General features: G+C 46.6%; 1 protein-coding gene across 4 annotated transcripts in view; it reads right to left on the reverse strand.

The window, feature by feature from the left end:
* The window catches only part of RFTN1 (raftlin, lipid raft linker 1), a 200,229-nt gene extending 182,678 nt beyond the window's left edge, over positions 1 to 17,551 (reverse strand). The window contains exon 1 of one of the 4 annotated variants that reach the window (XM_072792875.1): positions 17,375 to 17,551. Coding sequence is in view for 1 of the 4 variants with exons in the window: in XM_072792874.1 (XP_072648975.1) it covers positions 7,208 to 7,223 (16 nt within the window). In the remaining 3 variants the exon portion in view is untranslated. Of the gene's footprint in view, positions 1 to 7,207; positions 7,362 to 16,631; positions 16,791 to 17,181; positions 17,328 to 17,374 lie in introns of those variants that run through there. The other 3 variants (XM_072792876.1, XM_072792877.1, XM_072792874.1) reach the window with 3 other exon arrangements.
* Between the last annotated feature and the right edge of the window lie 4,627 nt (positions 17,552 to 22,178).

The following is a 22,178-nucleotide window of genomic DNA, read 5'->3' on the forward strand; positions in this document are numbered from 1 at the left end:
AGACCAAACCACAGGAAATAATAGTATGCTTCCATGCTCTTAAAGTCATTTTAGACCAAAATGAAGACTGGTTGAATACTAATAGCAGGGCCAGAGAAATTGGAAGCAGAAATCCACGTGTATTAGAGTGAAGATCTGTGGCTACAGTTTGAAAGAAAAATGGGAGAAATGTTAAAATAATGTGCATATTAGGGTGGGCTCAGCTCCCAGCCTTTCGAGGAATTAAAAACAATCAAGGTTCTCTGTTTAGGCAGAATGACATTCATGAAATGACTTTTTATCTACTCCCCAGACTTCAGCAGAAGATATTTTCCTTTTGTGCACTGAACATGACCAATGTTCCCCCTTCTCTGGGGTACTAGAGCTGCCATCAGAACATATTTCACAAAAACATTAACTGGCCAAGAATATCACAAACAGAAACGTGGAGACCACTTCCTGTTAGAGATAAGAATTTCCTTTTGCTTAGTCCATTCACAAGGTACCCAGCTTCCTAAGGCAAATTGGCAAACTCCAGAAAAACAAAATGAACCTTGAAAAAGCAGTAAGTGTGTGTATGTGTGTGTGTGTGTGGGGGGGGGTGGAAAAGGGTGGTGTCGTGACACCAGGCTATACTTTTCAGTAATTAAAAAAAGTCTGGATGGATGGATGAGAACAGGAAGGCTTACTTATGCCTTAATAAGGGAACATTAGTGTCCAAAGGGCCAGGGCAGACATGATTTATGTGCAATCTGCATGAACTGATTACTTGTAAAATACTCTGTAGTTCTGCAGATATAATAGCTGATATTACGGAGAGACTGCATATTTAACTACTAAAAAGCAAGCCACCTGGCATCTGCTGAGGCTAAGCAGAAGACAAGCGGACAGGAAGGCTCCTGGGTACTGGGGAACAGGTGACCTGGCAAGATGAGCACTGTGGCCACCAGAGCAGAACTGGAAATAACCCAGAGGCTCACCAAGTAAGTCACTTACATACCTACGTCTCTAAGAAAGACTGAGCACTTGGGGCCTTCAAAAAAAGAAACTTCTTCCTTAAAAATCCTCCCATTCTTATTATCCTATTAGGTAAATTCTAGCATTAGAGATTCACTCTCCCTCAAGGATCTCCTTTGAAACCTCAAATATCTCTATGGGAAGGGCAACAAACTAAGCTTATGGCAGCCACTAACGCTTTAGTATGACTTAATTTCTTCTATAAACGACACGTTCCCCTTCTATAAACGACAATAGAGAAAAAAGAGGAGAGGATTACCAGGATAAGTAAAAAGACTCAGAAAAAGTTAAGGAGGTGGAAGGAGATAGGGGACAGTGTGCCAAGAAGCTTCAGAGAAATTCTCCCAATTTACAACTTTGAGTTTAAGATTTCAGTTAGCTTGTCCCAAACATGAAGTCTCTGCTCAAGTTCACCCCAAAGAGCACTGTGCTGGTCTCACAGGACATGACAAGGCTCTGTGCAAATCATTCAAGTGATCTGACACAGAAAAGATAAACAGTACCAGCCAGAAGCAAAACAGTACCAATCAGCAGCAAAAGTGTAGTATTGGTTAAATCCTCAAGGTCTCAAACTTAGGATTCATTTCTTTGGAATACGTGCAACCCCAGTTAAGCAACTGCTTCTACAGCATGGCTCTCTCTGGGAAGGCGGCATATGAAGCAGTTGTGAGCCAATAAACCCTTAGTGTGAATTTGTTCCTCTTACTCTTTTGTGCTGAGTGAGGGCCCTACCTTATTCACTCCCGGCACAAGTGTTCCTTTTAGTTCCTTCCTATGTTGTTCTACCATTCATCCTGCCCCGTCAAGATAGTAAAGGTTTTCATATCGTTGTAAAAACATCTATTACAGGCCCTACTATGCTCAAACAAGAAAGATCTAGCTTACAAAAGGGGGAAAAATAAGATATAACAGTGCTTCACATTACTGTTTACTATGGGAGGTTCCCATGCTCATACTAGAAAGCCCACAAGGAGCTCAGGTATGGGCTTTTGAGGGCGGTGAGAGGTGGGAGGCAGAGGGAAGAGTGGAGGGTTTGGCTTTGCCAGATGCAGGCATTTGGTGCCGCACACTCCCTCAGACATTCAGGGAGTCTTCTGTATCAGTGGAACCATGTCTCCCTCAGGAGTCAAGGTCTCTAGTAGGGCAGAAGGTAAATGGTAAGGACAGTGGTTTTGAAATATGGCCCCCAAATCTTTGACACCCCTGCCATTGAAAGGTGGGGTCTACATCACCTCCCCCGAATCTGGGATCCATGGTTCTCTGACCAATATAATATGGTGGAATGACACAGTGCCAGCCTCTGGACCTGGGCTTTAAGAAACTGGGAGCACCTACTTCTTGATTCTTGGGATGCCTGATTCTTGGATCCCAGCCACCATGCCATGAGGAAACCCAAGAAGCCCCAAAGGGAGGCCCATGTGGAGAGCAACCGACAGCCAGCACCAACTTGCCAGCCATCTTGCTGTTAAGCTATCTTGGAAATTGAGCCTCCCGCCTCAGTCAAGACATTGATACCATGAGAGGCAGACACAAGCTGTTTCCACCAAACTCTGCCAAAACTGCAGATCCCTGAGCACACTACACCATTGTTTCTGTTTTAAGCCTCTAAGTTTTGGGGTGATTCATCATGCAATATATAACTCATTCACCAAGTTTGTTCAAAATGACCATGGCCTGCTGCCTCCTCAGTAGTTGAAACTGCCTGCATCTAGCAGCCCTGTTTTAGTCATTCACCCTTTGAAGGGCATTTGGCTTTTCCAGTTGATTATGAATAAAGTGGCTATAAACAGTCACACAGAGGTTTTTATGAGGACATAAGTTTTCATTTCTCTAGGGTAACACCTAGGAGTGGGATTGCTGGGTTGTGTGGTAAGTACAGGGGTCCTGTTAACAAATGATGCTTCTCTTTCCACATTCAAGGTGACCAGGTGCTGACCCCAGGAGAGGCATGGCAGAAGGTGAGACCCTTGGAGAGTCTCACTCTGGAGCATCAGCTCATGAGAGCCGTGCTATTCATGGTTATTCCTCCTTTTGTTGTCTATTTTTGTAAGGGATGCATGATATAAATCACTCATGTGTGATGAAGTCTTCCCATGCTTTATCTATGGTCTATCTAACCCCCACAGCTCTGCCCTTCCATATTCCTACAGTCACCTCGCATTGACACCTAATGTAAATCAAGTTGCTCATTTTATGTGTGATCAGATGACTGGGTCAGCTTTGATTATCTGACAGTCACACAGGAGGTTTTTTTTCTTTCTTTTTTTTTTTTTTAATTTTATTTATTTATGATAGTCACACACACACACACACACAGAGGCAGAGACACAGGCAGAGGGAGAAGCAGGCTCCATGCACCAGGAGCCTGACGTGGGATTCGATCCGGGTCTCCAGGATCGCGCCCTGGGCCAAGGGCAGGCGCCAAACCGCTGCGCCACCCAGGGATCCCAGAGGTTTTTTTTTTCTTTTGTTTATACCTCTGTCTTCCCAGAATACATCCCTGCACCCATGTGTATGCATCTCTCTAGCATCAAGGGACCAAGAAAAATCTTCCAAGAGTTCTTCAAAGGTAAAGCAAAGAGAGGAGGTCTTTCCCCATTCCTGTGGTGAGACAGTGGGAAAAGAGCCAAAATAAACATACAGTTCTCCGGCAGAAATTGGCTAAAATAATTAGGAACTGGATGCTGATTAGGGAGGAAAATAAGGTAATCACCGGGAGGTTGAGACCCTAGATGCAAGGAGACGTCGTTAGAGATTGCAAAAGACCAGAAAGCAGAGAGCCTTCTGATGGACTGATGTTCTGGAAAATCAGTTCTTTCCAAATCAAATCTAGGGTGAGGTGTGTTTTTGAGACACGATGGACCAGCTTCATGCAGAAACTGTCGGCTCCACGAGGAAGGGAACTTTCCCAAATTCATGCATATGTGCATGCACTCATTCATCACACATTTATTAAGATCTACTTTAAATCAGGCCCTCCATTAGGAAAGATAAAAATGGGAAGACCAGGCCCTGCTCTCAGGGAGATCAGAGGTGAAAGTAGGAGAAAGACAGTGAACAGATGCATACGGTGCAGTGGGGTGGGCTGTTCTGGAAGTCTGAGCAGAGTGCAGGACACTCAAAGAAAATTCCTGTGATAGAAAACAGACAGCATATCGCTACAGAACCTGGTTCCAGAAGAAGCTGATCAGCAATGGGCCATGATGTCCTGTGTCATTTTCAATGTTGAAACCTTTGTATTTTTATTTTAAAGTATTTCTAATTTATTTCTGAAATGCTTCCCAAGATGCTCATAAGACACTGGAAAGCCACTTCAAAAAAATCACTCCTTAAAAGATTATTTTTCAGCTAGCATTTCTAAAACTTCAGTTTAAAGGTTCATTTTTACTATCAACTAGCGTACAGGCATTTAAATAATGGGGGCAATAAATGTAGTTATATTTTCAAATACAAATTAGTTTCATTAAGAGGGAGTCTTCATTTACCACACTTGCTGCTAATCTGTGGCAGACTGTAAAGCTAATTTTAACAATTGCCAACAGCTCATGACAAGCAACCAGAGATGGGGCAATTATATGCAATGATGCTGGATCAGCTGGCAAACTCATTTTTTATTTCTACACTCAAATCCCGTATTTGAAGCCTCAAGCGTGTTTATTACATCACTCAGTCACCCAGAGTAAGAACTGATGATCCAAATTAAGACATTTTTACATGATAGGAACATCTCTCTCAACCTAGAAATGTAAACGAAAATGTGAAAATTCAAATACTATCAAATCTTGATATCCTACACACATGCCCTAAGACACAAAACCAAGGATAAGTAAAATTGAGGGACTGGGCCAAAGAGGTGAAGGGGATTAAGAGGTACAAACTGCAGTTATAAAATAAAAAAGGCAAAGAGATGAAAAGTACAGTATACAATATAGTCAATAACACTGTAGTAACATTGCATGGTGACTACACTTATTGTGGGGAGCACTGAGTAATGTCCAGAATTGTCAAATTACTGTGTTGTACACCAGAAACTAATACAATGCTATACATCAACTACACTTCAATAAGAAAATTTTACCCATTCAAAGTGTTCCTGATTAGATGCCAAGTATAAGGAACAATCTACATGAAACAGTATTATTTGTATGGTGCTACTTTTTCTAAATCAGTGAATATATATATAATTTATATATTCCATAAACTTATATAAATGATAACATACGGTAACATGTTACATATATATCTTGTATCTGGCAAGACACAGGCCACAATGTTCCCAGAAACTTCCTCTAGGCCATGAGATTATGGGTGACACCCTATGGTTTTTTACATTTTTCAAGTTTTCTGTGCTATCACCTACATTATTTTCTTCATTAAAAACATAAGTATGACTGCCAGCCTCCAAGATGACCTTCAATAATCCTGGCAGCATTCATGAGGGGTCTCCACCCACAGTGAACAGGGCTGACCCGTGTGGCCAGGAGGGTGCTACAGAAATGATGAGTGTCATTTCCAAGGCTGGGTTACAGCTGCATCGTGCGTCCTACCTTGCTCCATCTTGGATCTCTCACTCTGGGGACAGCCAGCTGCCACAGTATGAGGACACTCTATAAACCCTGTGGAGAAGTCCCAGGACAGGGAACTGAGGCCTCCATCCAACAGCCAACACTGTTGATTAATTCAACACCCATGTGCAAGCAGATCTATCAGACCCAGAACGGCCTCCAGCCTAGTCATCTTGATGACAACCTTATGAGGCACCTAGGTCAGAACCACCCAGCTAAGCTGCTTCTGGATTTCTAACCCACAGAAACCCTGTGAGATGGTAAATGGTTTTGTTTTGTTTTTTTAAATATTTTATTTATTCATGAGATACACAGAGAGAGAGAGAGGCAGAGACACAGGCAGAGGGAGAAACAGGCTCCATGCAGGGAGCCTGATGTGGGACTCGATCCCAGGTCTCCAGGATCATGCCCTGGGCCGAAGGCAGGGGCTAAACCACTGAGCCACCCAGGGATCCTGATGGTAAATGTTTATTGTTGTTTCTGGCTGCCAAGATTGGGAGTAATTTGTTACATAGCAAAAGATAAGGAACACAAGGGGTATTTACATTACCAAAGGAAAACACTTGTTTACTATCCCCTCACTCCCATACCTCAGTTGATCCAGACCACCTTTCTGCCTTCCCACAATCCCTATCACAAACACCCTTAACTAAGCCCAGTTCCCTTTCAGAAGAACCTGCTGCTCAAAGTGTGGTCCTCAGACCAGCAGTGGTCCCAGACTTCCTGGGAGCCTATGAGAAATCCAGAATCCCAGGCCCTCCCAGGCCTACTGAACCAGAATCTATATGTTTGACAAGTGATTCATAAAGTTTGAGCAGCGGTCAAGTCTGAGAAACCCTGGGCCATGGCAGGGGTCCTCAATCTTGGTTGCATACTGGAATCATCTGGAGAGCTATTTAAAAGTCCTGATGCCAGGCATTTGGGGGTGGGGCCCGATCGTCAGTATTTTGAAAATCCAGGTTATTCTAACTGGCAGCCAGAAGTGAAAATCAACAATTTAGGAGCAAGTTTGATTTTCCCCTCTCCAGTCTCGGATCTTTCTTAAGATTCTTAGTCAGGGGGACACCTGGGTGGCTCAGCGGTTAAGCGTTTGCCTTTGGCTCAGGGCATGATCCTGGAGTCCCGGGATTGAGTCCCACATCAGGCTCCCTGCATGGGGCCTGCTTCTCCCTCTGCCTGTGTCTCTGCCTCTCTCGCTCTCTCTGTGTCTCTCATGAATAAATAAAAATATTTAAAAAAACAAAAAGACTCTTAGGGCTAAGAGCCCCAGTCTAGAACATGGCCTTGTGGACCTCTTGATCCCACACTCCCACCTCTTGAACCTTTTGGTACTCAAATACTCTCTTTCTACCTCTCTGTTATCCTCCCAAACACAGGTACACCCCTAAATTTCTATCCCCAGCCTCCTCCTGTCTCATTCTCTTAAAATCATTTTCAGTATGGGGCGCTGGTTGGACCAATCGGTTGAGTGTCCTACTCTTGATTTTGGGTCAGGTCATGATCTCAGGGTCAGGAGATTGAGCTTTGAGTCGGGCTCTATGGAGAATCTCTCCCTGCCCCTCTGCTCCCCAACCACCAACTCATGCTTGCGCTCTCTCTCTAAAATAAATAAATAAAATCTTTTTAAAAAAAATCATTTTCAGTACAAGCCACTTCGGACATATAGATGAGGAGAGAAAATGAGACATCTTGGCTCAGGGCGTGATCCCAGGGTCCTGGGATCAAGTTCCACGTTGGGCTTCCTGCGTGGAGCCTGCTTCTCCCTCTGCCTATGTCTCTGCCTCTCTCTGTGTGTCTCTCATGAACTGAAAAAAAAAAAAAAAAAAAAAAAAAAAAAAAAACTTAAAAAAAAATACACAGCAGAGGTTTTGAGACTTTCCACTTCCTGGCACCTTCAGCGTCTCAGTACGTTTTCACGGCACCCCCAAGCTAAAAGCAGTATTTACAGTTCCACTTATTAAGTACTTAGGTCCAAACAACATAATTATTTATGTCCAAACAACTTATTGGCCTTTTGAAAAAAAAAAAAGTATGTAAAAATGGAAAGAATATACCTTTCTTTCATTTCTAAGCCACCAGAAGTACTTACTAATGGGATGTGTACATCTCTTGGGCACTGCACAACCCCTCAAACCTTGGAATCACACTGGACACCATCACCTTCATTGCCTGTTCCACTAGGTGGTTTCTTAGCAACTACCCAAAAGCCAGCTTCACAGAGATAAGATATCATCAAAAGGAATGTTGTGCTGTCTAATGTTTGTACTGCAAACTACCCCAAGATGGTAGGTAGTGTGTTACCTAACATGTTAAATACCACTGCGTTCCCCTCAGAAATGTAAAACAACAACAACAACAACAAAAAGCCCTTTTGTCCTGTCCTTGTGATTTTGCTATGGTGCCTTGGGGTGCCTCAGTATGGAATTTGGGAACCTCCGATATGTGGTATTGTTGAGTATACTCAAAAAACTCACATAAATGCTATCATCTTCCATGTAGCCTTCATATGCCCTCTCATGGGCCCTGCTTTGGCTATTCTTGCTAAAACTTCCAGTCTCCCTCGCAGCCTGGTGAACTCCAGGTGAACATGCCCAAGGACCCATTTCAACATCTTAATCTAGACCTTCCCGACATTCCTGATGAACATACTCCAAAATGAACTCAACGCCTTGCCCATCAAGGCCTGTTCTTCCTCCTGTGTTCTTGCTTCTGTGGGTAGTACCACTGTCTTCGTAACATCCAGGCTCAAAACACCAGGCATCAGCCTGTTCCGACCACTGTCGTCACAGCTACCACTGGCATGGTACTGAGTTCTGGTGGAGGCCTTAATGCCACTGCTTCATTCTCCTTGCCAACCAGCTCTCTGAGAACCATCAAAGGCCTTCCTTACATCTGGTTTCCTTTGGTCTCTCACCCATTAATTCCTATCACAGGCTAATGCCAGATTAACCATTCTGTGCCATGCAAGTGGCTCAAAGAGCCTAAGAAACATATACTGTCCAGCCTCAACCTCACCCCCAACTGCCTTCCTCCCAGGTCTCTGGCTATTCCTCTTCTTATACCCTGGAGTCAGGCTGTATGAAGTCAGGGCTACCTTTTGCACATTGAGCGCTCTCCAGACATCATTCCTTTATCTCCACACAATCCCCACCTGACACTCCTTTCTCTTCCATCTTGACCCTCTGTATTAGGGCTGTCCAGAGAGACAAAACCAATAGGATATACAGAGAGAAGGCAAGGCAGATTTAATTTTAAAAATTGACTCATGTGACTGTGGGAGCTGGCAAGTCAGAAATCTGCAGGGCAGGACAGTAGGCCAGCAGGTCAGAGACCTACAGAAGAGTTGGTATTACAGTCTTGAGTCCTAAAGCAGTCTGGAAGCAAGATTCCTTCTTCCTTGGGAGACCTCAGGCTTTTCTCGTAGGTCCTTCAACTGATTGGGTGAGGCCCACCCATGAATAATCTGCTTTACTCAAAGTCTACTGATTTAAATGTTAATCACGTTAAAAAAGAAAAATAACCCACAGCAACACCTAGACGTGTCTGACCAAAAACTGGGTACCATAGCCTAGTCAAATTGACACATAAAATTACCCATCATACCCTCCTTTATTAAGCACTTACTGTATGCAAATCACTGTTCTAAATGCTGAGGATACCAAAGTGATACAAAATACAAAAAAATAAATAAGTAAATAAAAATGAACAACCTTGCCTTCATGAAGGACCTTACCTTCTGGAGCAAAGAAACAGAATATACAAATAAAACTAATACAGGAAATTCAATTTTAAAGTATGTCAAATAAAGAATAATAAGGCAGGGAGGAGGGAGAGCCAGCACAGTGGCAGAATATACAATAGTTAAAAACAGGATGATCAGTCCTCACCCAGAAGGTGATGTTAAGCACAGTCCTACACAGGCCATGGGATGAGTGGGGGATGGTGGACTGGGCAACGTGGTAGCAAGTGCAAGGTTCTAGGACCTACTTGGGGAATGGGGGTGGCTATGGGGGGCACATGAAATCAGAGAGGCATGGGGAGACAGGTTGTGCAGGCTGTGTAGACAGTGGTAAGGACTCAGCTTTACCCTGAGATGGGAGCCCCTTGAGGGTTTCAAGCCAAGAGTAGACATGATCGCTCTGGCCATGACTACCATGGAAATGTGGAGACTAGTTGATGATGGGGTAGGAGCAATGATCAAGTTCTGGATCTATTTTGAAGTAGAAAATGAGATTTATTGGTGGTTTGGAAATAGAGCATGAGAAAAAGAGGGCATCCAAGACACCTCTAGGGTTTGTGACCTGAGCAACTGGAAGGCTGGAGTGGCCCCCTTCGGAGCCAGGGATGGCAACAGGAGGAAAACAGGAGCTTATTTTAGATGTGGTAACTCCATCAAGTGGCGGTGTGGGGTAGGCAGCTGCAGGGACAGTCCTGAGCTCAAGGGAGAGCTCTGGAGCTTTCACTAATGCCTCATACGCCCATGTGACAAGCCAACTTCCCAAAGGTCAGTTATGTCTTCTTCCTCCCCAGCAGCAGCTATCCCAATGTCCTGCCACAGATGCACAATAAATACTAAACCAACATCTTTGAGGACAGGGCAGACACTTACTACCTGGTAAAAGATGGAGATTTGAGAATATTTGGAATATTTGCCTGTCTCTCTCAAGTTCATCTTCTTGAACAGCATAGCACAGGGGTTGGGTGCACAGGTTCTGCAGCCACACTGTCAAGGTTCAAATCCCAGTGTGTCTAATTCCTAACTGTGTGATCTCGAGGAAGCATCTCAATCTCAGGTTCCCAATTATAATATGGGGATATCCTCAGAATCCACTGGCAGAGTGAGGATTAAATAAGTTAATACAGGACAGGGCTTAGAAGAGCTCAGGCACATAGAAAAAGTAGTATAAACATTAACCATTATTAGAAATACTACTGGTATCACTTGTTATCCATTGTAAAGATTCCTTTTGACCTTCCTATGGCCATAATTACACCATACTGCACAGGGTGCTTATACGGTGTTCTGAGACTGAAAAAGTTACAAAAGCCCTAACTTACAGAAGTATTTAAATGAACAATCTGATTCCTTGTACTTTATATTTCCAAAATTTGGTAATACATGATTCAGACACATTCCATTAACCAGAGTCTGTGATTAACCAACTCTCTTATCCAACTTTATGTATGAGGCCTATTACAATAATTTCTTCAAACTTAGGAATCTGGGAGCTATTCCATAAAACCTGAAGGATTCCTCAGGAAGTATTTCCTTGGGGTAAAATAACAAAGTAGGAAATTTCAAAACACACACATGTGTGCCCATACACACGATGGAAGCTGATAAACCTCTGTAAGAAATAAATGCTAAAAAAAAAAAAAAAAGAAAAGAAAAAGAAAAAAAAAGAAATAAATGCTGACAATCAAGGGGGTCTGCCTTGAGAACAACAAAATGGGACACTGGAGTTATTAAAGCCAAAGAAAGTTGTCACTGAAGTGCAGCTGGCTTCCTGGTTGAAAAAGTGTAGAAATATCCAATGACAGTTTATAAAGTAACTTAAGAATTGGTCTGGGTGCCTGGGTGGTTGAGTCAGTTAAGTGTCTGCCTTCAGCTCAGGTCATGATCTTATTAGGGTCCTGGGATCAAGCCCCGCTTTGGGCTCCCTGCTCAGTGCTGAGCAGGGAGCCTTCTTCTCCCTCTGCCTCTGCCCCCTCCCCTGCTTATGTTCTCTCTCTCTCTCTCTCTCTCTCTCAAATAAATAAATAAAATCTTTAAAAGAAAAAAAAAAAGAGTTGGTCAGTATCAGATGAGCTGGGCAAAACACAGCTGATGTGGGCCTTCTACTGGCTGGTGTTGATGCCTCATGACACGTGAGGACTAGAACCCTCTGTCCTTTGAACCACAGAAGAGGGGTAAGCCAGGGCACCATAGTCCCCGCCCCTTGTCCTGTGCAACCAGGACACAGAAGCTCCCAGGCCCCCTCCAGCACGCCCAACACCAACCATAAGGGCAGTTGGACCCAGGAGAACTCCAGAGCGAAGCCCTTCATACCCCCAAAGAGTGTCTCCTCCATCTCAGTCTTGGCAGGTAGCCATCAGGCGTAGAATGTGACCTGATTTCCCAGCTCTTTGGTTCTGGCCCCGCTGAGAGCCGATTCTTCTTCCTGAATTCAGCCCAGGTGGGGAGTAAGTCACACAAATGCATATTTAAAAGCTGAACGGAATTCTTATTTGGAGAGCAAGGAATTAACAGGGCTCAAGCAGTGGCCATCACTTGCCTGCTGTACCGATCTTTTCACAGAAAGCATCCTGGTTAAATATGCAATGATTATAACGAAAGCCCCTTTGGGGGCCCAGGAGCAAAGGGAAACTCAAATTTATGTCAAAAACTGAATGTGAATTGGAGAAAAGATTACACACACATGCAAAACCTTTAAAAGGTAAACATAAAAGAAATGTCTGGCTAAATTTATCTCTTTGTCAGTGAAAAATAGCCTAAGCCTTTGCCAAGTGTGTTGCCAACTCTTCAGTTGAAGGAAAAGACAGAGATGCTGACTGTAGAGCGGCACTGTCAAGCAGGACCCTCAGCCCTGGTGAAAATACTCTGCCTCTGCACTGTCCAAGACCCATGCCGGGAACCACATGTGGCTCTAGGGCACTTGACAATGTGGCTAGTGGGACCAAGGAGCTGAATTTTTTATTTTATTTCATTTTAATTCATTTTACACTAAAATGCACATAGCCACACACAGCTGGTGGCCAAGGTATGGGGTAGCCCAGCTATAGACACTCCAACTCAACAGCTGATAGCGTTTTTTCTCCCTCCAATAAAACTAAAATCACAGTCAACCAACAATATCCACAACTGCCACCAAAACACTTAGTACCTCTCTACAGGCTCCGGCTGCCACAAACTCCGAAAACTTCAGAGCAAAAGAACAGAAGATGAAAGGAAGTGATCCCAGTGTGTCATTTCTGGCCACGGTGCTGTACCACCCGCCCCCCCGGTTGATGTGTCTATTATCCCACAGCTTCACAACTTTGGCAATCTGTGCTTGCAGACGTAACCTCATTTGCAAAACCAGAACATCACAGTCTCTTCTCTATGCCTAGGAAACGTGAAAAAGTGAACTTGGGGCAAGTTACTTAACCTCCCTAAGCTTCGGTTTCCTCAAGGCTAAAGTGCAGATAAGAATAGTCCTCGCTTCTCATGAAGATTAAATTCAAAGAATGCATGTAAAGTGCGTAACAGTGCCTGGCAAAGAGTAAAGTGCTCAGCAAGTGGTAGCTATAATGATCAGTTTGTTAAGAACAATAGTAAAATCTGAAATTAAAAAAAAACCAGTGCCACTAAAGTAGAAGTTTACAGTCGGCAAGTTTTCCTAGGCTGAAACACTTTGAACCTGTTTACCAGGCTATGGTAAAGTATCCTCTAGTGAAATACATCTTGGGGACATCTCAGCATTCACTGTCAACACACAGATGGGCAATCACCCACCCAGTCACGTACCACGAGTCCCCAGAATGGCTCAGCCGGTATTTACCATGCCCCTTACTCTGTGGCAGGCACTGTTCTAGGCCGTCAGATCAGAACAGTTCCCAAACACAGGCAACATCTCGAGATTCTATGCCACCTCTCATCTGACCCCTCAACCTTGGCCAGATGAGAATATTTCATTCTGGGGTCCCACGCAGTCGGAGGGGGGCTCTGTTTCTGTTTCCTGCATCAGCCAAGGCCAGGTTTGGCTGCTGGTCCACAGAACGGGACTGAAGGGTAAGAGAACCTGAGGGGAACCAGCCCATTTTCTCAGCCAGGACAATGAGAGGGTGTCGACAGGTCATGTTTCTCACTGACAGGCCAAATCACTTTAACAGGAAAGCTGTTTTCTGAGCCTTCAAAAAGCCAAATCTGATCTGCCTCACAAAGCAAACATAACCGCTTTCAGCAGCCAGCTGCGCAAGCCAGTGAAATCCAATGGGAATCTCCTCCACCAAGTTCACATCAACCAGACCAATACGTCAGAAATCCCCCCAGGAGTGGCTAAGCAGAAGTGTAGTGGAATTCTGTGGGTTTGGGGGGTTATTTTATTTTATATATATATAGAAAGCACTAAATCAATCTCCTTTCACAACCAAGGGTACATTTCCCTGTGGAATTCCCTTCTCTGAAGATCTCTACAAATAAAATATTTGTCTGATAATCTGCAATAATTTAAGTGTAAACTCACTCACTGGCAGAGTCAGAGATTTCTCACAACTCCTCCAGCTATAAAACAACATGCTTCGGACTGTCTCGGGGGTCCAATTTCTGCACCCCTCCACTGGAACACTGGTCAAACCATGCTCTTGACTTTGAGATAGGAAAATAGGGTTGTCATATCTGGAATCTCATACTTGTGTTCTTTGCTGGTAGGACTGTAAAAATGGTACAGCCATGTTGGAAAAGGATCCAGCAGCTCTTCTAAGGTCACAGACACCTCTTCTTCAACCTACTGATTCTACTTCTAGGCATTTACCCAAGAGAAATGAGAACATATGTCCCCGAAAGATTTATACACAAATATTCATAGCAGCTTCGTTCCCTCTACCCCCGAAAACTAGGAATAACTTGTGTGTCCATCCGTAAGGGGGAATGTATTAACAAACTGTGGTATGGACATATCCTGGAATATATAACTCAGCAATAAAAAAAAAAAAAAACCACCACCAAAATACTGATATACACAACATGGATGAAACTCAAAAATAGGCTGAGTGGAAGAAGCTTTACACAATACTGTAAAATTCCACTTACAGGAATTCAAGAATAGACTAAACTAACAGAAACAATCAGCAGTGGTTACCACTGAAATGGGGGCAGGGACTGACCGGGAATGGGGATGAGGAACTTTCTGAGGTGATGGTAATACTCTCTATCTTGCTAGCAGCTAAGTTACACAGGTGTACACAGCTATCAAAACATTATGCAAATATCACTCTCAAGATTTGTGCATTTCACTCTAAGTACATATATTCTACCTTAAGCAAATCATGAACATATATTGAACTCTGAATAATAAAATGTGTGCTGAAACATCTAGGAGTGACCTGTGCCAATGTCTGTAATTTCCTTTAAAGTGCATAAAACAGTAAGTTGGGACTTATTGATGGATGGGACTTAAATGAGACTTAAGATGGATAGAGGCATGAGTAAGTTGACAGATGTGTAATAAAGCCAGTACCGCTAAACTACACTCTAGATACAGGTATTGGGGTGGTTACCATTCTTGCAACTTTTATATATTTTTTAAAATGAGATAGGTGGTGAAAGAGTCATAATGCCCTCTCCTTAGCCCGCAATTTAGAAATTTGGCGAGACACCCATGCCCACCAAGCCGTAGGCCCATATAGTTTCAATTCTGCTGAAAAGTGAAGATTGGAAGAACACAAGTAGCTTTACAGGAACTCCCATCACTCATGCCAAAGATTTTCTGCCTGTTTCCCTACAGACAAAGCAATTATTTGAATGGAAGCCAAAAATTCCTGCTCAAGAGGGAGAAAAAGAACTCATTCCCAATTTGTTCCCTTTCAATTCCTGTACCAAACTATTAGCTAACTGCACAACACTCCACTTCCATTTGCCCCCACGTGCATCAAGCCAAAAGACTAACAAAGAAAAACCACCCCAGCGACTTGATAAAACAGAGGATGAGGTCCAAGCTCTCAGGACCAGAATCCCAGCTGAAGGCAAAAGAGGATGCAGAGTCACTTCTGAGGTTAAAGTGATTTCACTGAGGTTAGCACACACGCATGCACCAAAGAGCCCCAAACAGCTTGTTGCTTAACCCCTCTGTGGGGTCTGGTGACATCTGGGGTCACTTGAACTTCGTAGGGAATTCAGCTGTTCAGAGGTACAAATTAGGAATCCCGGCAGCCAGGGACACGTGGGGGTGCATAGCGTGCCCTACCCACAGGCCCAGAGGTCGCTCGCATTACCCCGCCTTCCTTCCTGGCAGGGCCTCACTTATCCTGAGATGACACACGATGGCAGGGGCTGAAGACGCCTGGCCTGACTGTGCACCCAGCATCTGAAAACAGCTGTACCAATTACAAGAAGGAACTCTTGCTGGAAACCCAGGGCATTTGTCCCAGACTTAAAAAACATAAATATGCTTTTTGTTTGTGTAAGTCCCCCCCCCCCAACAACTCGCTGCCAGCACCCAGGGTCCCTGGGGATCACCCACAACCACACAGGGCAGCTAAGCATGAGCACGGGGAGGCAGCAGGGCGCGCGCCTGGTGGCACTTTTGGCTTCCAAGAGGTTCTCGCTGCCAAGACGGCGATATCCTAGGTCAAGGGCACGGCCCTGGTCCGGGGAGGGCAGGAGCGCCGCACGCCGACAATCGGGTTTTCTGGAAGAGACGCCGCCGCCGCCCCGCCGCGGCCCAGACCCACCCCGGCGTCCCCGGAGCCCGCGAAAGTGGGTTAGGACGAGGAGAGGAAGCCGCTTAGGGCCGGGGACTCCCGCGCCGCGAGTCTCGGCGCCTCCGGGGGCTGCGGCGCGTCTGCTCGCACGTACCCGGCACCCCCGCGCCGCACCCACCTGGGGGGGGGCACGCAGAAGGGCAGCCGGAGCCGCCTCGCCCCGCCTCGCCCCCGCCCCCGCCCCCAGCCTCGCGCCCCCCGGGACCCGCACCCCGCGTCAGCTCCTGCCCGATCCTGGCCAAGGCCCCCTGCGGCAGCGCCCCAGACCCACCTGTGGCCTCGAAGCTCCCCCCCCCCGGCGCCCCCGAGCCCGCAGAGCCCACGACCCCTAACAAACTGCTCTAGGTGCGTCCCCCACAGCGTGCCAGTGTGAGGATTTTTCTTTCTTTTTTTTTTTTTCTCCAAAAAAAGTTGGCCAAGCTCGCCGCGTGCGGTGAACGGGCGCCGACCGCATCCACGCCGGCCGGGGCGGTGGCGGCGGGGCCGTGCGGGGGGCGCCCCGGGGCGCGCGGGGTCCGGCGCGGCGCGGTCCGCGGGGCCGTGCGGGGCCGTGCGGGGCCGTGCGGGGCCTGTGCTCGCCTCCCCCGGTCCCGCCGCGCGCCCACCTACCGTAGGGAGCCGGCGGAGGGAGAGGCGCCGGCGCGGGCTCCCCGACACAGCGCGTTCCGTCCCGGGAGGAAAGTTTGTGCCATCCAGAGCCCGCGGCGCGGGGAAGGCGTGGGCGGGGCGGGGGCGCCGGCGGGGCGGGCGCGCTCGGTGTCCGTCCCTCCCGCGATCCGTGCGTCCGTCCCTCCGCGGAGCCCGCGGCCGCCGCGCTCCCGCTCGCTGCGCCCTGAGCCCGGCGCGCTCCGGCTCCGGCTCCGGCTCCGGCTCCGGCTCCGGCTCCAGCCCCGACGCGCCCCCGCCGCCGCCGCGCGTCCGCCCGCTACACTTCCTCTTCCTCTGAACTCATGTGCAAAATATGCCGCGCGGCATCTTCGGGGGAGCCGCGGGCCCCGCGCCCCCTCGACGCCCCGCGCCGCCCCCTGCGCGCGGCGGGCCACCTGCGCGCCGCACACGCCGCGCCCCGCGGGCGACCCCGCTGCCCCTGCGCTGCCCCTGCGCTGCCCCTCCGCGCCGTGCCGGGGCCCAGCGACCCGCCCTCGCGACCCCTCCTAACCAAGGCTGTGCGCCGCGGGGCTGCACGCAGGGCACCGGCTGCCCCCAGACCTGAGCTGCGTGCCCGGGGGTGACTGCCAGCCACCAAGGTGCCGCTGGCTGAGGGTCTGCGAGGATCACTGCGCGCACCTGTCCTCCCCCCACTCCACAGGCGGCCTTTACTACCCGCCCCTCCCCCCGCCAGGCTAAGTTACCCGAGTTCGTGATTAACGAGGGGGATGATGCCACCGGCTCCTTGCCACACCCTATTCCACCCACTTCAGGTGTCCAGAAGGTAGGAGAAGATCTGGCGAGCCATCTTGGCCTGCAACTCGAGGTCGCCCAAAGGAGACAACTACATAAAGAAAGCACCGGGGCAGGGCTGACTTAATAAAGTGAGAATCTGAGGCAGAGAGCCCATTAAAAAGTTTTGTTTTGTTTTTTTCTTGGAACTTTGTAAACAAAGCAAAAGTACAACGTAGGAGGTTAAAAGCAGGACTCCTAGAGCCCGTTAGGGTTGGCCTAGCCTTCCTACTTACTCCCTGTGTGATTTGGGTAAGTGCCTTAACTGCTCTGGGCCTGTTTCCTCATTTGTTAAATAGCACTTCCTCGTGGGTTTTAATGTGTAGTGTTTAGGAAGCACTCTATAATTTAGCTATTATCATTGTTATTATTAATTTTATCATAAGAGGGCCGCAACAAGACAGCTGACATGATCTTAATTAATTATCTACACTGGTTGGGCAAAGAGGGGGCCTTTAGGCATTGGAGCCCACAGAGTGGTGGGCTGGTTTCGGGCCCCAACAGTGTTTTAATGAGGTCCTTCTGGTACTAATAACAATCCCCCCCAGGGGGTAAGGAAGAGCTATTTTGTTTTCAGGAATTCCTGTTTCTCACACAGCCTGAGATTTTCTTCCTTGTTTTCTTTTTCCATAGCCATCCCAGTTCTGTGTTCCTCCCTCCTGCCCCCAACACTATATTTGTTTGCATTTTGCTCCTTTGCCTTTCCAGCTCTCCACTCGCTGGCATCACTCACCACCACCATTTCCAACTTCCCCCGGCTCTCCTCAGCTTGCTCTCTGAGAGAAAACAACAAGACCAAGGGACAGCCCAAGTCCAGGTCCAAACAAGAGTGTGTTGGGGACACAAGGGTCCAGTGGCACCACCTCGGTTTTGAACACCCACCTATGAAGCCAAAAGGAGGGACGGATCTCTATGTCATTTATCTGTCAAGGCCTTGAGTTTTACAAGTCAGGGCCCATCTGAAATCTTTCTGATCCTTTCTAATCCTTACCTCAGAGAAAAAAAGTAACATTTATAGGTATTAACCAAAAGTTCAAAAGTACACATGGAGTATTTAAATGAAGATAAAAAGAAAAGTGGGGGAATGTAGCAGAAATGGATTGTAGTTGGCGGAAGAAGTTTTATGTCTTTTAAGCAAATCATTTTCTTTTTTTATTTTTTTTAAGATTTTATTTATTTGTTCATGAGAGACACACAGAGAGAGGCAGACATAGGCAGAGGGAGAAGCAGCCTCCCCGTGTGGAACCCGATGTGAGACTCGATCTCAGGAACCGGGGATCACACCCTGAGCCCAGGGCAGACGCTGAGCCGCTCAGATGCCCCAAGCAAATCATTTTCACTCTATAAATTTTTGCACATAAGTTTTTTTTAAACACCTGATCATTGGGGTTAGTAAATTATTCTGATTCCGTTTTCTTCCACTTGACATTTTCCTGAGCACTAATGATGTGTAAATGTCTGAAATGTCTTTTTCCCCTGCTTGGATCTGCCTTTTTTTTTTTTTTTTAAGGGTTTTCTAGAATTCTGGACCTTTCCCCCTCGATATTCTGCCACTTCCTAACCTGGGACCTAGTAGGTGTTCAATAAACATTTATGGAATGAATGGATGAGTCATTAGTATCCAGACTTTCAAGGTTCTGTGTAACCTACATTGAACATTATCTGAAATATTCTAACTCTCTTTCACCTGGAATACCCAATGAGGAGTCAACGCTGGGTTCATCTGCGCTGTGTAGAGGTCAACCTCGATTTTCCACTTGGCTGCCATGGACTGGCCAGCCAGGGGATAGACCTTAGGCAACTGGGACTCACCTCTGACTGACCTCGCCTACCCGGCATCAACCCCAAAGATGCTGGAAGTATATCCTGGTGGGTTACCTTGGCAACCTCACAATGTCATCTGTTAGAATGTCCTAGGGCGGCAGCTTTTAATTCTATCACAGCGGTCTCATCGGGGGTCATGTAATAGTGCTGTTTTTCCTCTGCTCACACTTCCTCCCCCTATGATTTAACACTAAGTACTCAGGGAGGGAGCTGAACACGGGGAAAACCAAGCTATTATAGCACGACAGGTCACAGATGGCCCCAGAACTGGGATCCTGAGTGTTCGCAGTCAATAAAATGCAGGCCCCAAGTTAATGGGGAAGCTGGTTCTCCCCACACCCCCTGTGGAAAGGAGAGGAGTTAAACCAGCCTAGGCAAGCGTAAGCAGCAGCCGTGGCCAGACTGTACAATTCTTGCAAAAGCTCAGTTAAAGGAACCCCCCACTGGAGCATTTCTCTCTCTTGGCCTCAGCAGCATCGCCCCACTCTGGAGATGATTAAGGCTATGGGTACTGGCAGCCAGAGCAATTTTGCTGCATCCCAGCTACGCTGAAGCTTGGAGGGAAGGAGAATCCCAGCTAAACCTCTCCTTGTGCCTTCCTTCTCCCCACCTCCAACCCTCACCCCGTAATTTCACCACATTCAGCACCCCCCAAGTCAGCTCAAAATAACTCAGCCCCCCATTAGTCTGTAAAGAGCAATAACAATTTATGCAGAAAGCAGACCCATCAAAAGCTTCAAAACCTGAAGAGCTATTGTCCTGTGTTCTCACAGGGCTGCAGAAGCTAGATCTTGTATAGGGCAGCTGAACAGCAGCAGTTCAGGGCTGACAGGAAAGATAAGTAAACTCATATGTGCCCTGGGGGTACAGGAATTATTCATCTTTATCATCACAGTTAATATTTTAAGTGGGTTTGCAGCCACAGTGAGGTCACAGTTTGGCCAGCTGCTCCACAGTAAATGGCTGCCAGAACCCGGCCCCACATAGGGTGACACTGGTTTCTATAAGGAGGCCTGGTGGCAGAGGCCAGATTCTGTGCCCCAGAGCCAATGGTTTTGGAGGAAACTCTGGCCCTCGGTTCATTATGAAAGGCACAGCCTTCACAGATGTACCCCTTGCAAGTCTGTGGTGCCCCTGGTCACTGTGGAGCAGGGCACGCTCGTCCCAGGCTCCAAACATACCCTGTAACTCCTTTAGCTGTGTGGGAGTGGGGATGGGGACAGGGAGCTCGTTAGGATGTCGCTTATACATGCATTGATTGGCCAGGACCAGGGACTTCTGTCCAAAGTGTGGTCAGACTAGTACTTTGCAAATGCCACCACAGGCGTCACCAGTTTGAGGAAACATACGATTGCCAAATGTTCCATTCGCACCATTACAAAAAATACATATATATTGTTATTTGGCTCCTGAATCCACTCATTTTTCCTCTGAATTCTCAGTCTGTCAAACAGGCAGTTCAGGGGAGCAGGGGCCCTCCTGTGGCTGAAATAGAATTTGCTCTCTGGAGCAAAGAGGCATGAAACTGAATTTCAGCATTATTGTGTGAAGCGTGCTGCAACCTGCAGCCTTGTTCTCATGCAGCCAGAGGAACCCTCTGGCTTTACCAAAATCTATCCACACATAGCTCTTCATTGGTTATTCCGTTCATGGGACATTTCTACTGACTTGCATTTGTGAACAAACTTTATTACTTTATATCCAGAGATTATATATATATGTACATTTATATCACATACATATATATGAATATATAGAAGCCTATATATTCTATAGATGTAAAAAAAGATCATGGAGGGGATCCCTGGGTGGCGCAGCGGTTTGGCGCCTGCCTTTGGCCCAGGGCGCGATCCTGGAGACCCGGGATCGAGTCCCACATCGGGCTCCCGGTGCATGGAGCCTGCTTCTCCCTCTGCCTGTGTCTCTGCCTCTCTCTCTCTCTCTGTGACTATCATAAATAAATAAAAAATTTAAAAAAAAAAAAAAAAAAAAGATCATGGAAATAAATAAGTAAATGGAATAAGATTTTGTTACATTAATTGATATGGTTTCCCTCCCACCACCATTCCTTCCCCTCTCCCACTGCATTTTTTGTGATGCTGTACCAACCCTCTCTACATCTGTTTAGACTAGAGAAGATAAAACATGCCACAAGAGAGTTATTATAGGGATACAAGGGGGAAAAAAGTAAAATGGTAAAATTCTTGGCTTTGGGGTTTTGAAAGTTGAGGTCCAAATATAAAATTTAAAAAATACGGAAAAATAGGAAATCAAGTAGAACCATTGTCCCCTATCACATCTCCTTTTGTTCCTTACCCACCCGCTATCCCATACATGCATACACATGCATGCACACACACACACCCCATTCCAAGAATAGATCAATGTTGTCAAGCAGGAGCACGGTGAGCTGAGAGAAACAGGGGGGCCATGTCAACAGGGGGAAATTGGTAGGATTTAGGGACTGAGTATAGTCAGAATTCAGAAACCTACTTCCCTCCACTCAAGTGAGAGTCATCCAGAACAACAACTCTTGGAACTTGTCCAAGAGCTCTACAGGTTTTCAGCAGAGGAAGGAAAAATGCTGTTCCTACATTTGGCAATGATCTCCCATAAATAGCAGCTGGAGCACGACCTATGGGTCCTCCAGAAAGACTAACTCCTGTTCCTCGAGTTCAACCCTTTCTTAGTAGCCTAAGATGCCGTTTAGATGGAGAGTAGGGCTCTTCAAACCTTCAGGGACAGTGCAAAGATCTGAGTACTGAAGATGCTTCTACCTATTCCTGTCAGGCCTGTACTTAGATGGGTGGACCAGCTCAAGATCCTCCTTATAAGGCAGGACTGCAGTGATCATCGTTGCTGTTCCCCAAATATTTCTGGTCCTCTCCTGGT

This window comes from Canis lupus, chromosome 22 (assembly GCF_048164855.1).
Source record: "Canis lupus baileyi chromosome 22, mCanLup2.hap1, whole genome shotgun sequence".
NCBI lineage: Eukaryota > Metazoa > Chordata > Mammalia > Carnivora > Canidae > Canis > Canis lupus.